The sequence below is a fragment of the Jaculus jaculus genome, chromosome 3 (assembly GCF_020740685.1).
Source record: "Jaculus jaculus isolate mJacJac1 chromosome 3, mJacJac1.mat.Y.cur, whole genome shotgun sequence".
NCBI lineage: Eukaryota > Metazoa > Chordata > Mammalia > Rodentia > Dipodidae > Jaculus > Jaculus jaculus.
Window position 1 is genome coordinate 95,996,681 of NC_059104.1, and position 17,039 is coordinate 96,013,719.

General features: G+C 43.4%; 2 protein-coding genes across 2 annotated transcripts in view; one reads left to right on the forward strand and one right to left on the reverse strand.

Annotated features, from left to right (window-relative positions):
• The window catches only part of Arcn1 (archain 1), a 35,222-nt gene extending 19,699 nt beyond the window's left edge, over positions 1-15,523 (reverse strand). Inside the window, exons 1-5 of the mRNA XM_004667393.3 lie at positions 15,391-15,523; positions 7,916-8,179; positions 5,513-5,692; positions 5,191-5,396; positions 2,463-2,627 (exon numbers count right to left, since the gene is read on the reverse strand). Of these exons, the coding sequence (XP_004667450.1) occupies positions 2,463-2,627; positions 5,191-5,396; positions 5,513-5,692; positions 7,916-8,179; positions 15,391-15,393 (818 nt within the window). The 5' untranslated portion in view covers positions 15,394-15,523. The remainder of the gene's footprint in view (positions 1-2,462; positions 2,628-5,190; positions 5,397-5,512; positions 5,693-7,915; positions 8,180-15,390) is intronic.
• Positions 2,816-3,812, forward strand: LOC105944691 (splicing factor 3B subunit 6-like). Its single transcript, XM_045145236.1, has 2 exons — positions 2,816-2,853; positions 3,416-3,812. Exons 1-2 carry the CDS (start codon positions 2,816-2,818, stop codon positions 3,810-3,812), a joined length of 435 nt encoding a protein of 144 aa, XP_045001171.1.
• Positions 15,524-17,039: the final 1,516 nt, after the last annotated feature.

The following is a 17,039-nucleotide window of genomic DNA, read 5'->3' on the forward strand; positions in this document are numbered from 1 at the left end:
TGTTTTTGGTTCTAACCTTTTAAGTCTCCTAGGAACAAAATAATCAGGTTCAAGAATATAAAGGTCTGGGTTGGAGGGATGGCTTAGTGGTTAAGACATTTGCCTGCAAAGCCAAAGGACCCAGGTTCAATTCCCCAGAACCCATGTTAGCCAGATGTACAAAGAGGTATACACATCTGGAGTTTGGCCACCCTGAGACTACATAGTGAATTCCAGGTCAGCTTGGGCCAATGTGAGTTCCTACACTTGGGGGGAAAAAAAAAAGAGTAAACAGCCTCTTGTTATGTGCCTCTGATAGAAGAGGTACCCTTCCCTTGGCCTCCAAACAGTAGAAGGTCTAGGCTTCAAGACAAGAAATCTGAGTCACCATGAATATGTGACTTTGATGAACCTATCACTTAAAAATGTCACCAACAAAGCCAGGTGTGGTGGCATATGCCTTTAATCCCAGCACTCAGGAGGCAGAGGGAGGAGGAATGCCATTAGTTCAAGGCCACCCTGAGAATCCAGAGTTAATTCCAGGTCAACCAGAGCTAGAATGAGACCCTACACCTTGAAAAACCAAAAAAAAAAAAGGTCACCAACCACTGTCCCAACCCTAAGACTTAAGAAAACTCAAATCAAGAGGCTGGAGAGATGGCTTACTGGTTAAGAAGCTTGCCTGCAAAGCACAAGGACCCAGTTGAATTCCCCAGTACCCATGTAAGCTAGATGCACAAGGAGGTACATGAGTTTGTTGTTTGTTTTCAGAGCTGGAGGCCCTGGTGCATCTATTCCTTCTCTATCTGCCTCTTCTTCCCTATCTAATGGTGCATGTCTTTAATCCCAGCACTTGGAGGCAGAGGTAGGAGAATTGCCATGAGTTTGAAACCACCCTGAGATTAGACTACAGTCTGAACTAAAGTGAGAGAGACCCTACCTCGAAAAACAAAAAACCCTCTATACAAATCAAATACTTAAAAGGCAAAATGTTAGCTGGGTGTATCAGTGCACACCTTTAATACTAGCACTTCAGAAGTAGAGGTAGGAGGACCACTGTGAGCTCAAGGCCACTTTGAGTCTACATAGTGAATTCCAGCTCAGCCTGGGCTAGAGTGACACCATGCCTTGAAAAACAAAACAAAACAAAATAAAAACAGACAAAATGTTATTCTGTTTAAAGATCTTTATATAAAAAGAAAGATCTTTATAAATTTTAAAGAGTGGTTCTGCTTATAATTAGAAAAAGACACATCAAAACATAATGTGAGGATCATTATGGTTCTAGCTCTCCAATTCAAGTCCTTTTTTTTCCCCCCCTCAAGATAGGATCTCATGTAGCTGAATGCTGGCCTTGAACTAACTCTTGGAACTCCTGATCCTTCTGCCTCTAATTTCCAAGTGCTAAGATTACAGGTATGTACCACCAAGCCCAGATCAAATCCATTTTAAAAGCCAAGCTGATAAGAATGTAACTGAATTTTAAAAATCATTTCAAAATATTTTGTATTTCTTAATAAAAGTCTATTTAAAAAGTTAAAAATAAATCAAATGAATAAAAATTTTAAAAAAAGAGACACAAGCTTCATGATAGGCATGAAGAAGTTAGTCAATAAAAAGTTCTAAGGCTGCAAGGTGTGGTGGCACACGCCTTTAATCCCAGCACTCTCAGGAAGGGGAGGTAGGAGGATTGCCGTGAGTTCAAAGTCACCTTGAGACTACAAAGTTAATTCCAGGTCAGCCTGAGTCAGAGTGAGACCTTCCCTCAAAAAAGGAAAAAGAAAAAAAAAAAAGGAAAAAAGAAGAGAAGAAAGAAAAAAGAAAAAAAAAAAGAGTTCTAAGGCTGGAGAGATGGCTTAGCAGTTAAGCGCTTGCCTGTGAAGCCTAAAGGACCCCAGTTCGAGGCTCAATTCCCTAGGACCCACATTAGCCCGATGTACAAGGGGGAGCACACATCTGGAGTTCATCTGCAGTGGGGCTGGAGGCCCTAGCGCGGCCATTCTCTCTCTCTCTCTGCTTCTTTGTCTCTATTGCTCTCAAATAAATAAATAAAAATAAATTTAAAAAAATTTTTTAAAAAGTCCATTGTCTGTCCTTGTTGAAACTTAGTACTGAGGTCATGGTGGCATACACCTGTAACCCCAGCACTCAGGAGGCAGGGGTAGGAGGATCGCCATGAATTCAAGGCCAGCCTGAATAGTGAGTTCCAGGTCAGCCTGGATTACAGTGACACCCTACCTTGAAAAAATGGTAAAATAAAATAAATTAAAAAGAAAAGGTAGGGCTGGAGAGATGGCACAGTGTGGTTAAGGCACTTGCCTGTGAAGCCTAAGGAACCAGGTTCGATTCCCCAGTACCCACATAAGCCAGATGCACATGATGGTGCACACATCTGCAGTTTGTCTGCGGTGGCTATAGGTCCTAGTACATCCATTCTCTCTCAAATAAATAAATAAAGTATTTTTAAAATGGTTACTACTTACCTCTCCATATTAATAAGTGGAGTGTGCACTTTGGTTACTTCAGAGGTACGCTTCCCCATGTTAGAGGACATGATAGTTTCACCTTCAGATTTCAACTTGTCCACAAAATTATCTACTTCCTTTCCTTTGGCTCCAAGTTTCAAAGCCTTACTGGGTCCTGAAGGTCTAGGTGGAGGAATACAAAATAAGAACTTACACATGTTAAAAAACACAAAAGCCCTAAACATTAATTAATGACTTCCTGGCAACAAAGCTTTCTCTGAAGCTATTATTTTAAAAGGAATGTAAAGACCTCAAGGGAAAAGCACAAGTTTCCTAGTGTGTGTGGACAACTAGAATATTGATGATCTACTATGAACCTGTACAAACTGACAGTTATCATCACTATGCAGTATAATATTATAAACATATATAAATAATTTGTTTTTGTTTTTTGACGTAAGGTCTCACTCTAACCCAGGCTGACCTGGAATTCACAATGTAGTCTCAGGGTGGCCTTGAACTCTTGGCTATCCTACCTCTGCCTCCCGAGTGCTGGGATTAAAGGCGGGTGCCACCACGCCTGACTCAAATATATATTTTTATGACTCATGAACAGAAAGATACTTAGGACCTTTCATCCAGATGAATGTGACCATGCATAAACAAAGTTTTATATGTAATTTCAGATAGTACAGAGATTCCTCTAAGACTTCAAGATTTAAAAAATTCATGGAGCTGGGCATGGTGGTGCATGCCTTTAATCTCAGCACTCGGGAGGCAGAGATAGTGGAACACTATGAGTTCGAAGCCACCCTGAGACTACACAGTGAATTCCAGGTCAGCCTGAACTAGAGTGAAACCCTATCTCAAAAATAAATAAATAAGGTCGATATCCTGGCTGCTGATACCACTCGCCCTCGTAGGCTGTCAAGACTCCAGCTGTGATCCAAGGAATTCTGTATTTGCTGCAGTAAAACTCATCAGCCTGCCAGGATAGCAATGCAAGTAGCCAAGAGGACGAACATTTGCCTTCCTCCTGAAGTAAACCAGATTTTGTATATAAAAAATTTATCATGCAAAATTACAGCTGAAGAAATGCATGAGGTCTTTGGGAAATATGGACCTATTTGCCATATCAGAGTAGGAAATACACCTGAAACTGGAAGAACTGCCTATGTGGTCTATGAAGATACCTTTGATGCAAAGAATACATATGACCATCTATCAGAATTCAGTATGTGTAACAGATACCTTGTGGTTTTATATTACAATGCTAACAGGGCATTTCAAAAGATGAACACCAAAGAGGGGGAACAGTTGAAGCTTCTCAAGGAAAAATACTACATCAATATGGATCCGCCAAAATAATTGTATTTTCATTCTGGACTAAATTCACAAAGGCCCACTTATTATTTTTTTCCTTTTTTCTATTCTTTAATTGTGGGTTTTTTGTTGTTGTTGTTATTTTTATTTATTTAAGAGTGACAGACGAGAGAGAAGGCGGGGGAGAGAGAGAAATGGGCACGCCAGGGCTTCCAGGCACTGCACACGAACTCCAGACGCGTGCACCCCTTGTGCATCTGGCTAATGTGGGTCCTGGGGAATTGAGCCTCGAACCAGGGTCCTTAGGCTTCACAGGCAAGCACTTAACCTCTGAGCCATCTCTCCAACCCCTATTTTATTTTTTGAGACTTAAGATGAATGACTTGCTCAAAGCCATGCATACTGGCTCATGCCTTTAATCTCAGCATTTGGGAAGCTGAGGGTAGAAGAATCAATGTGAATTTGAGGCAATCCTTGGGCTATAGAGTTAGTCAGACTGGGCTAGAGTGAGACCCCTTCCTTGAGGAAAAAAATGGCAGGGATTTACTATCTTGAAACTTTCGTACATACTATATTATGTTAATAAACTTGCAGCTTTTTGTAAAAAAAATAAATAAATAAATAAAAATAAAATTCATGGGCTGGAAAGCTGGCTTAGCGGTTGTTTGCCTGCAAAGCCAAAAGATCCAGTACCCACATAAGCTAGATGCACAAGGTTTTTGAGCATGTGTCTGGAGTTTGTTTGCAGTGGCTAGAGGTCCTGGCACATACACTCCCTCTATGTGTCTCTTTCTCTCGCTCAAATAAATAAAAATAAAATATAAAGCCAGGTGTGGTGGTGCATGCCTTTCATCTCAACACTCAGGAGACAAGAGACAGAGATAGGAGGATCACAGTGAGTTTGAGGTCAGCCTCCTGAGGCTACATTAATGAATTCTAGGTCAGCCTGGGCTATAATGAGACGCTACCTGGAAAGAAAAAAAAAAAAAAAAAAAAAAAACCTACTTGGGGCTAGAGAGATGGGTTAGCAGTTAACACACTTGTCTGCAAAGCCCAAGGACACAGGTTCAACTCCCCAGAAACCATGTAAGCTAGACACACAAGATGACATATGCACATGCATCTGGAGTTCAATTTCAGTAGCTAGAGGCCTTGGTGCAACAATTCTCTCAGGATGGGCATGGCGGTACATGCCTTTAACCTCAGCACTTGGGAGGCAGAATTAGGAGGATCGCTATGAGTTCAAGGCCTCCCAAAACTACGAGTAAATTCCAAGTCAGCCTGGGCTAGAGCAAGACCCTACCTTGAAAACACCTGCCCCCCCCCAAAAAAAACTATTTTATAAAATAAAAAATTCTCCCCTCTTCCTGAAATAAGACAACTATCACAGCAAATCAGGTCATGGCATAATTCATAATTATACCTAGCTGGTGCAGGTGCCACTTTTGGTTTATCAGTTTCAATGATGGTCTCTGTGATCATAGCAGCTGTGCTGCCTCCAGATACTGCAGAGCTACCAAATCCCCCAAACCCAGGTGCTTTTTTGCCCTGTCTCTCTGCATCTCTTCGGGCCTGCTGTAATTCCTTCGCTTTACGTCGCATCTCAGCCTTAGCTTCACGTTCTTGAGTCTGGAAAGAGATACGTATGCCTATATTAGCAAGTAAAACCAGGAAAATCGGATTAGGGAAGACTAAGTAAGAAAAAAGACATTACAATTGGCAGTCCCAGAGATGGCTTCACTTACCTCTCGGACTGCTCTGAACACCTTCTCCTCATGAGAATCCATCTCTGTGAAGGTTCTGATCTGTGCCAGGTTAACATTCTCCCGATAGCCCAGGGCAACAATTTCATCAAAAGCAAAAATCAAATCAAAACAGTGCTCAGATATCTCATTTTCCTCTAAGGCTCGGCAATATTCAGGGATCTAATCACAGACAGCAATGGAAAGCAGATTTAGAATTTAACAGAAGCTGTGGTTCCAAGTCTTATGCTTCAAGATACTTAACTTTCAGCCGGGTACAGGGGGAACACGCCTTTAATCCCGGTACTTGGGAGGCAGAGGTAGAAGGATCGCCATGAGTTTGAAGCCATCCTGAGACTATATAGTGAATTCCAAGTCAGCCTCAGCTAGAGTGAGAACCTACCTTGAAAAAAAACAAACCAAACCAAAACAAAACAAAAAAGATACACAAAAACTTGAAGGAGGGCTAGAGAGATGCTCAGTGGTTAAAGGCGCTTGCTTGCAAAGCCTAGTGGCCTGGTTCAATTCCCCAGTACTCATGTAAAGCCAGATACAAAAGTGATATGACTGGAGTTCAATTGCAATGGCAGGAGGCCTTGGCATGTCCAAACTCATTCTCTTTCTTTCTGCCTGCCTCTCTCAAATAAATAAATATGTAAAAATACCTAAAAAAAAAAAAAAAAAAAAAAAAAAAAAAAAACCTTGAAGCCTAGCCAGGTGTCCTGGTGCATACTTATAATCCCAGCACTTGGGAGGTAGATGCAAGAAGAGCTAATGTTTAAGGTCAGAGCAAGTTCAAAGCCAGCCTGGGCTACATAAAACCAGCTCAAATAAGCCAAAAACCTGAGTATCATTTTAGTCCTTATTTTAAACGAGACTTTGGTATAATATATTGGGGTTTTGTGTGTGTTTGTATCCATAGTCTTATTTACTTATTAGGCAGGTGTGTTGGCATACACCTTTAATCCAAGCACTAGGAAGCAGAGGATCACCATGAGTTCAAGGCCACCCTGAGACTCCATAGTGAATCAAGGTCAGTCTGGGCTAGAGTGAGACCCTACCTCAAACCACCCCCCTGCCGGGAGAAAAAAAAAAAAAAAGAGAACTGGCATATGAAAAAGCAATTCCTGGGGGGAGGGAGGAAATTATCATGGGATTTTTTTTTATAATCATGGAAAATGCTAATAAAAATTTTAAAAAGGGCTGGAGAGATGGCTTAGCGGTTAAGCGCTTGCCTGTGAAGCCTAAGGACCTCAGGTCCCACGTTAGCCAGATGCACAAGGGTGCGCATGCGCCTGGAGTTCGTTTGCAGAGGCTGGAAGGCCCTGGCATGCCCATTCTCTCTCTCTCTCTCTCTGTCTTTCTCTCTGTGTCTGTCGCTCTCAAATAAATAAAATAAAATAAAATAAAATTTCTTTAAAAATTAAAAAAAAAGAAATTATATAAAAAAAGCAATTCTTGTATTCTTTTGGAGTATGTAGACTGGGCAGGCATCCAACAAATGTCTACTGAATGAATAAGGAGCTTTGGGCAATGGGAGTGCTAGAGTACTTGCCTAAAATGCCTAAGGTCCTGAGTTCTATCTCCAGCATTGCACAAAACGAAAAACAAGACAAGAAATGGGAAAGGGGAAAAGGAAAGGCTAAGAAAGAGACAGGCAAAGGAAGATGAGAAGAGAGGAGGACGACAGGAATGAAAAGGAAGAGAAGAATTAAGGCAGGGAGAGAAGACGAGAGGAAGGAAGGTTGCAATGATAACGGAGGAAAAACTAGTTACAAAAACAGAAAAGCAAGCGCACTTGGGAGACAAGAGATAGAGGGATCACTGAGTTTGAGGCCAGCCTTGGCTAGAATGAGACCCTACCTCAAACTGCCCCACCCAAAAATGTTAAACCAAAAACTGTGTGGTTGGCGAGATGGCTTAGTGGTTAAGGCGCCTGCCTGCAAAGCCAAAGGACCCAAGTTTGATTCCCCAGTACCCATGTAAAGCCAGATGCAAAAGGTGGCACATGCGTCTGGAGTTCCTTTGCAGTGGCTAGGGACTCTAGCGTGCCCATTCTCTCAATCTCTATCTACCTCCCCCCCCCACTCTCTCTCAAATAAATAAATAAATAATTTTTTAAAAAGTGAAATCCAGGGCTGGAGAGATGGCTTAGCAGTTAAGCACTTGCCTATGAAGCCTAAGGACCCTGGTTCAAGGCTCGATTCCCCAGGACCCATGTAAGCCAGATGCACAAGGGGGCACATGCATCTGGAGTTCATTTGCAGTGGCTGGAGGCCCTAGCATGCCCATTCTCTCTCTACCTATCTGCCGCTTTCTCTCTGTGTCTGTCGCTCTCAATAAGTAAATAAAAATAAACAAAAAAAAATTTTTTTAAGGTGAAATCCATCATTACAAGACTCTTACCACTCTTGAGAAGAGCCTTAGAGTCTCCAAATCTTCTAAAATGTTGCTGTTTTTGGTGGTGATCAGTACCATGTACAATTTCTCCATAGGCTGGTAGACATATCTTACACTCTCTGTTTCAACAAATGTATGTTGTTTTCCAGTGTTCATGAGTTTTGGAAAAGCTGCTAGTAAGCCCTCAATCCGAGTTCGGGTCATCTCCACAAACTGTCGAGAAACAATAGCCTTTCCTGCTTTTGTGCAGACTGCCGCTGCCAACAGCACCTGCCAGGAACATACATATAAATAAGAACCACATAATTATTTCTTCACATCTGTTTACTCAGATTCTTGGGACAGCGTGCATACAATGATACATTCAGTTATTTAGTGACATGACTATTAAAACACTTTCAAACTATGCCTTCATATTGTTTCTTTAATTAAAGTATGTAATTCTAAGGCCAAGTTAAAGTAGAAGAAAATGAAGCCCTTTTTCTATAACATACCTGAAGAAAAATTTGGTAATGAAATAATTCTTTGCCTACTATGTGCAAGCTTAATACTAGCTACACACACAGAGAGACACAGAGGAATACTTTTCTTCAAATTCTGTATCTATTATTACTGAGTCAGCTATGATTCTGAGCTGGGTTGTTCTCCTTTGGTACAACCATTTAAAAAAAAAAAAACAAAAAACCAGGAGCTGGAGAGATGGCTTAGCAGTTAAGGTGTTTGCCTGTGAAGCCTAAGAACTCATGTTCAAATCTCCAGGTCTGACATAAGCAGTGACACAGTATGCAGTGTCGCAGTGCACCAAGGGGGCACACACTGGAGTTCCTCTGCAGCAGCTGAAGATTCCTCATTCTCTAATTAACAAAGCAAAACAAAAACACAGCTTAAATATTTTCTAAAGATAAATGAAGCCCACCATGGTTGCTCATGCTTTTAATCCCAGCACTTGAGAGGGAGAGTTAAAATGATCACTCTAAGTTTGAGGCCAGCCTGGGACTACAGAGACCCAGGTCAGCCCTGGCCAGAGTGAGACTCTGTCTCAAAAAACAAAACAGAAAAACAAAAACAAAACAAAACAAAAAACCTAAAAAGATCCCTGGCATTTCCACCAAAAACAAGCAAACAAACTAGAAAAGCCAAGTGTTGTGGTGCACACCTTTAATCCCAACACTTACGAGGCAGAGGTAGGAGGATTCTACCCTGAGACTTTATAGTGAATTCCAGGTCAGCCTGAACTAGAGTGAGACCTTACCTCTAATCCCCACCCCCCTAAAAAAAGTAGTACAATGAAATACAGTGGCATCTGCTCAAAAGCAACTTAGTAGAGGTAAAACACAAACATAAGGGCTGAGAGATGGCTCAGCAGTTAAGACACCTGCCTGCAAAACCTAACTTAAAAACCTGCTTAAAGCCAGAGGCACAAAGTGATATATGCATCTGGGGGTCCTTTGCAGTGGCAAGAGGCCCTGGAACATCCATTCCCTATCTCTTTTTCTCTTTCTCCTTGCAAATAAATTAATATTAAAAAGAACACACAAACATAAAATACTGTAACATAAGGCAGAACATGTTAAGAAACCCAAAAGAATGGGCAAACAAGGGAGAGGATACCTGTAACTGATGGAAGAAACAATGTGTAAATTATGCTTTGATGAATTCAGGGGTTGAGTGAAAAGATAAAACAATAGAGTAAAATAATGTCTCCAGAAGGAAAAAATCTGAGACTCTAATCACTCCATCATCCAGAAATAAGCAAACTAAGGCTTGAATTCTTGACACTAAGTATGGCACTGGTTCAAAGGTACCCAGAACACTACAATCACAGGATCCATGCAGCTGGCACAGGTCTCTATTCACTGTACCACCACTGTTTCTATGGTTATAAGGGTCACCTCTACATAAGAAAAATTTACCTGCTACTAAATGAGCATTTGTCTTAAATGTTATCACAGAGTAACATTCAATTCCTTTTGAAACAGGATTCATGTATCCTCCTACCACCACCTCCCAATGGGTAATTTCTCTTTATTTATGCTTACTGAAGTTTAGCAACTACTGAAACATAGCATATACTAAAAGCTAATTTTTCCCTACCACATTTTCTTTGGAGAAGAATAAATAATTCTCTATATTTAATATTTTTTTTCTTATTTTGGAAAAGGTCAATGTACAACTAAAAAGCATTTTCAGGAACCCCATAAAAAACTGATCTTTTGCTGGTCGTGGTGGCGCATGCCTTTAATCCCAGCACTTGGGAGGCAGAGGGAGGAGGGTTGCCATGAGTTTGAGGCCACCCTGAAATAAGTATTTTTTAAGGAACCAGGTATGGTGGCACACACCTTTAATTCCAGCACTCAGGAAGCAAACAGAAGGATCACCATGAGTTCAAAGCCACCCTGAGACTACACAGTGAATTCCAGATCAGCCTGGACTAGAGAAAGTCCCTACCTCAAAAGAATAAAACAAAACAAAAGGGCTGAAGAGATGGCTTAGCTGTTAGGGCATTTTGCCTGAAAACCCAAAGGATCCCGGTTTGACTCTTCAGGACCCACATAAGCCAGATGCATAAGGGGGCGCCTGCATCTGTTCATTTGCAGTGGTGGAGGCCCTGGTGCACCCATTCTCTCTCTGCCTCTTTCACTCTCTCAAATAAATAAAATGTAAAAGAAAAAAAAAACATGCCATTTGCCATTGTTAGCTCTCCCAAGTAACTTTTTTTTTTTTTTTTTTGGTTTTTTGAGGTAGGGTCTCACTGTGGTCCTAGCTGACCTGGAATTCACTATGGAGTCTTAGAGTGGCCTTGAACTCACAGCGATCCTCCTACCTCTGCCTCCTGAGTGCTGGGATTAAAGGCGTGTGCCACCACGCCCGGCTCTCCCAAGCTACTTTTAATAATATTGATATGATTTGGGTATATTACCATTTGTACAAACTGAATACATGGATCAGGAAAGACCTGAATAAAGAAACCTGGAGAATAAGTTGCCACTAACATCTTAGAAAAGTCACTGAACTGCTTATTAAAATATCCATAAAATAGCGGGGGTGGTGACGTACTCAGGAGGCAGAGGTAGGAGGATCAGCATGAGTTCCAGGGCAACCTGAAGACTACACAATGAGTTCCAGGTCAGCCTGGGCTAGAGTGAGACCCTACCTTGGAAAAAAAAAAAAATCTATAAATTGAGTTTCAGATGTAGCTCACCGGTAGACCACTTTTCTGGAATACATGAGACCTTCAGTTCACTCCCCAGTATGTGCATGGGACAGGGGAAAGAAGAGTTAAAGGCGCCAATCCAACACAAATTTGTACAATTATCTTTAAAAAAAAAGGTCAAGGTCTGTTTCTCCTTGAATTCTAATGATTTAGAATTCTAGTCACTTTCTCCTTTGGAATTTACTATATTACCAACTATGGATAGTAAAGGCTACTTTCTACAACTATCATAGAGAACTTTCCCATTTACTGAGAAATCTTCAGAATGAAGAGTGCAGTAAAATTTAGAATAAAAAAAATTAAACCTGAAACCTGAAAAGTAATTTACACAGTATTTCAAGTTTATCAATTTTGTATTCTAAATCAAAAGCTTATAGTGAATTTTAAGAAAAGACATTGTTATCAGCTACTTAAGTGAATTCCCTTTATAAATGAAAAATGATTTTCATTCTTTTATATCCTTAACAATCAAAAAGATACATAAAGCTGGGCGTGGTGGCGCACACTTTTAATCCCAGCATGAGGGAGGCAGAGGTAGGAGGATCGCCATGAGTTCCAGGCCACCTGAGACGACAGAGTTAATAATCCCCTAATTTGGACCTGTTATTTCGACATAAGGTTTTCATTTCTCCTCCATCATTTATTGTGGACACTAGCCACACAAACCTGAACCAAGGTTTCTAATAACTAAAATTTTTGGAAAACTGAACTTAGTATGATCATTTATATTTAAGGTAGCCACTGCAGTAAGTCTACTGATGTCTCTTCGGGTAAACAAGACTAGTCAGTAGATAAGCAAAGATTTTACAGATGAACAATATCATACTACTTACTATTAAATTTATCCAAATGTAAAGTTAGTAAAAAGAACCTTTAAAATATTTTTATAATTTACAGGCAAGGGGCGAGGAGGCAAGGATGGTGTGCCAGGGCCTCATGCCACTGTATACAAAATCCAGACACATTTGCCATTTTGTTTTATTTTATTTTTATTATTTATTTATTTGAGAGCGACAGAGAAAGAGACAGAAAGAGAGAGAATGAATGAATATGGGCATGCAAAGGCCTCCAGCCACTGCAAACCAATTCCAGATGCATGCATGCGCCACCTTGTGCATCTGGCTTACGTGGGTCCTGAGGACCAGAACCTCGAACTGGGGTCTTTAGGCTACACAAGCAAGCACTTAATCGCTAAGCCATCTGTCCAGCACACATCTGCCATTTTGTACATCTGGTTTTATGTAGTTACTGGGAAATCAAACCTGGGGCTGGCAGGCTCTAAAAGCAAGCCCCTTTAACCACTGAGCTACTCCATCCCAACTTCTAGAAGTTTTGATAAGACATTGAGATCAAAATTTCATCCTATGTAGACATTTCTACTGCACCAAGATCTCTCAAGAAATGAGTAGGATTTAAAAGCATTGTAATAGAGCCAGGCATGGTGGCACACAGCTTTAATCCCAGCACTCGGGAGGCAGAGGTAGGAGGATCACAGCGAGGTAGAGGCCACCCTGAGACTAGAGTGAATTCCAGGTCAACCTAGGCTAGAGTGAGACCCTACCTCGAGAAACCAAAAAAAAAAAAAAGTAATACCATTTCGTAGACTGGACACAGCAGAATAGGCTGATATAAACTGCTCTCCAAAGCACACACATTTTGGGGGTTTTGAAGTAGGGTCTTACTCTAGCCCAAGCTGACCAGAAACTCACTCTGTAGTCCCAGGCTGGCCTCAAACTCACAGTGATCCTTTCAACGCTGTCTCCCCCAAGTGCTGGGATTAAAGGTGTGTGCTACCATACCAAGCAAGGAAAAATTTTATTTTATACATATTACTTAACACTTAAAGAGCTTTACCATTCTGTGTCAATGAATTTAAAACACTAAGTTTCAAGAACACTTATGCAAGTTTTGTGGTATCTATATTGGTTTAATACTACAAGCCTTTAATTTTCCTGCTAAAATTATTATATGGTCTAAAATGTGTTATAAATACTTCCAAAGTGTAAAAGAAAAGTTTTTAGGGCTGGAGGGATGACTTGGCAGTTAAGGCGTATGTCTACAAGCCAAAGGACCCAGGTTCTGTTCCCCAGGCCCCACATTAGACAAATGCACAAGATGGCACATGCGTCTGGAGTTCGTCTGCAGTGGCTGGAGGCCCTGGCACGCCCATTCTCCCCCCCTCTCTCTCTGTGAAAGAAAGAAAGAAAGAGAGAGAGAGAGAAAGGTTTGTAAAAAGTCACTATCCAAATATGGAGCCTCCAAGTAGAATTTTAAAAAGGTTTGGAAGGTTGGAGGGATGGCTTAGCGGTTAAGGCATTTGTCTGCAAAGCCAAAGGACCAAGGTTGCATTTCCCAGGACCCATGTTAGCCAGCTGCGCAAGGGGGGCACACCTGTATTCCTGTTTGCAGGGGCTCCGGCCCTGGCACGCCCATTCAGTTTCACACCCCTCCCCTTCCTCTGTCAAATGAATAATAAATAAATAATTAAACAAATAAAGGTTTTGAATAAGGGCAAGACAAGTCTGGAAGAATTCTTCTTTTGAAAGAAACAGGGCATGTTTTTCCTGAGCACGTTTCTGGGTTGCTGGAGTGTCTAAGGGTCAGCCCTGCTCTGACCAAATTGGTTTTACTTTCCACTTACCCTTTCCTATGAACTGAAGAGAAAAAAAATAAATAAATCGTGGGCTGGAGAGATGGCTTAGCGGTTAAGCGCTTGCCTGTAAAGCCTAAGGATCCCAGTTCAAGGCTCAATTCTCCAGGACCCACGTTAGCCAGATGCACAAGGGGGCGCATGTGTCTGGAGTTCGTTAGCAGTGGCTGGAAGCCCTGGCGCGCCCACTCTCTCTATCACTCTCAAAGAAATAAATAAAAATGAAAAAAAAATTTTTTTAAATAAATAAATCGTTTTGGGCTGGAGAGATGGCGTAGCGGTTAAGCGCGCTTGCCTGTGAAGCCTAAGGACCCCGGTTCGAGGCTCGGTTCCCCAGGTCCCACGTTAGCCAGATGCACAAGGGGGCGCACGCGTCTGGAGTTCGTTTGCAGAGGCTGGAAGCCCTGGCGCACCCATTCTCTCTCTCTCCCTCTATCTGTCTTTCTCTCTGTGTCTGTCTCTCTCAAAGAAATAAATAAAAATATTAAAAAAATAAATAAATAAATAAATCGTTTTGAAAACTATGTGTGTCAAATGCACAAGATTTGAGGTGCAAGCCTGCTTGATGTAACTTATACGTCTGGGGCTGTGGAAAACAAATTGTCAGTAGTTTAAAAACCAAGCAAACTCCCCGTTAGTGACCAAATTTTTACCGAAAGAGTTGTCAATAGAACTTAATATGAATAGCACCAAATTGTATTGTCATCTGTTAGGTAGGCAAGATGTTTTCAAAGTACCTATTTACAGAAAAACAACAGGGAAAAAAAATGAACATTCTTCAAAAGACCAAAAGACACAAGGTGCACTAAAAATAAAGAAAGAACTAGTTCGTTTGGAAACCAAAGCCCCCCCTTCATGGATGTGCACAGATCCTAGTTGGTAAAGCAGGACTTGGCGCAGTCAGCAGGTGTGCCCTCTCCCCTCCTCACCCACACTCACTTCTCCCGTCTCTACCCACATGAGTAACACAGACACCGCGTCCGTCCGAAGGCAGCTAACAGGTCCAGGGTGTGCTCACCCCTCACACGGCTGCCACATCCGCACGGCTGCACCGGAGCGAGGTCCTGGAAGACCCAAGCCCCGCGGTCCGGGTCCTCGCCCGCTCTCCTTGCACACCAACCACGCTCTACCCACACCCGGGCGGTTCCGGGCTCGCTCGTTCCCACCGACCAGGACCCCAAGTCACTCCTCCCCGCGGTGCCTCCATTTCCCCTTTCGCACACAGAAGCCGACGAGACGCTAACGGGAGGCCCGGCCTGCTGACCCTCAGCTTCCCAAAGAACCGGACCGACCGCGGCGAGACGCCGAGGGCCCGCACGACCACCTCGACCGGGCTCTCGCCGCGCAAGAAGCCCCCACCCGGCCGGCGCGACTGTCAGCCGACCCGTCGCCAGAGAGACCGCGGTGCAGCCGGCCCGGGTGGGTGCGGCGGGCACCGCGCGGGCGGCCCGCTCGGGTCTCCGGGAAAGCCAGACGGCGCCCAGGGGGCCGAGGCCCGGCACCCGAGCTAGACCCCTGGGGCGGGGCGCCTAGGGCCTCGGCTCCCGGCAGCCAGGCCGGCCGGCCGGCGGCGAGCTAGACCCGGAGCCCCGGCGTCGGGGCCTGCTCCGGCCTTACCATGGCGAGGGCGGTGGTGGAGCGCACCCGCGCGCTCCGGCTCACGGGGACTCGGGCTGGGGCCGGCGGAAGGGGAGCACGGCCGCTCCGGACCTGCTGCCCCCCTGACAGGAGCCGCCGCCGCTTCGCCGCTGGCCAAGATGGCCGACCGGAGCCACGTCTCCAGCCGGAAACTGCGTGGGTCAAAGGGCGAGGGGCGGGGCCTGAGGGGAGGGGGTTAGCAATCGCGGGGTACAGGATGGCGGTCCTGCTTTAGCTCTGCCTTGCAACGAGTTCAGCCTCCAGCTGTGGCGCTTCATGTCTGTATCTTTGCACTGTTCTCGCCCTCGTTTGTTTTATTTGGCGTTATCTCTTTGCAGTTTATAATGTCACACGGTATGTAATATATAAAATAATCTGTGCATGAAGGACTAGTATGCAGAATATATAAAGAACTCTTGAGGCTAGAAACATGACTTAGCAGTTAAGGCGCTTGCCTGTAAACCCAAAAGACCGAGGTTCGATTTCCCAAGACCCATGTAAGCCAGTTGCAGAAGGTGCCGCATGCACCTGGAGTACTTTGCAGTCTCTCTCTCTTCCTCCCCCTCTCTCCCTCTCTCTCTCTCTCTCCCCCTCTATGTGTGTGTGTGTGTGAGTGTGTGCCTCCCCCCACACCCCCACCTTCTCTCTCTCAAATAAAAAATAAAACCAAGTGTGGTGTCGCATGCCTTTAATCCCAGCACTCGGAGGGAGGCAAAGGTAGGAAGATTGCCCTGAGTTTGAGGCCACCCTAAGACTACATAATGAATTCCAGGTCAGCCTGAGCTAGAGTGAGACGCGCTCAAACACACAAAACAAAAAGCCAAAAAAAAAAAAAAAGAATTCTTACAACTCTGTAGTTAAGTATCGCATGTGTAGTGGTTTGATTCAGGTGTCCCCCATAAACTTAGGGGTTCTGAATGGTGATGGCAATTTGGAAATTAAAGCCTCCTGGAGGCAGTGTATTGTTGGAGGCAAGCTTCTGGGTGCTATAGCCAGCTTCCTTTTGCCAGTGTTTGGCACATTCTCCTGTTGCTGCTGTCCACCTGATATTGGCCAGGAGGTGATGTCCACCCTCTGCTAATGCCATCGTTTTTTCCTGCCATCATGGAGCTTTCCCTCATGTCTGTAAACCAAAATAAACCTTTTTTTCCCCCGCAAGCTGCTCTTAGTTGGGTGATTTCTGCCAGCAATGTGAATTTGACTACAACCCCTTGAGTCTGAATTGGAGGCCAAACTAGGCTATATAGCCAACTCAAAGCCAAATGGAATACACAGGTAGACTTTGTCTCAAAAAAAAAAAAAAAAAACTATAAAACAACACAATATAAAAACGGACACCCACATGCTAATGCACAGAGGCATGCTTGTTGTACATCAGTTAAACTTGTGATCTAGGTGAGCCACAGAAATGATCATGGTGCTATTCAGCATGCACACACCTTGATTCACCTTGGCTGGGTCTCCACCAGGCATGGTGGGAGGCTGGTAATTAATGTCAACCTTGAAGCCACTGGGGCACCAGTCCACAAACTATATGGTCACTTAGTAGTCTCCATGTTAGCAATGTCATCAGCATTGAGATCTTTGAGAACATCCCTATTCAAGGTAGTGCATGGAGTTCGTTTGCA

What these genes read in the sequence shown, in the direction of transcription:
- LOC105944691 (XM_045145236.1), top strand. Translation starts at nt 2,816, where the DNA reads ATGAACCTGTACAAACTGACAGTTATCATCACTATGCA. An exon ending in ACAGTTATCATCACTATGCA is followed by an intron (nt 2,854 to 3,415) that starts GTATAATATTAT and finishes TATTTGCTGCAG; the next exon opens with TAAAACTCATCAGCCTGCCA.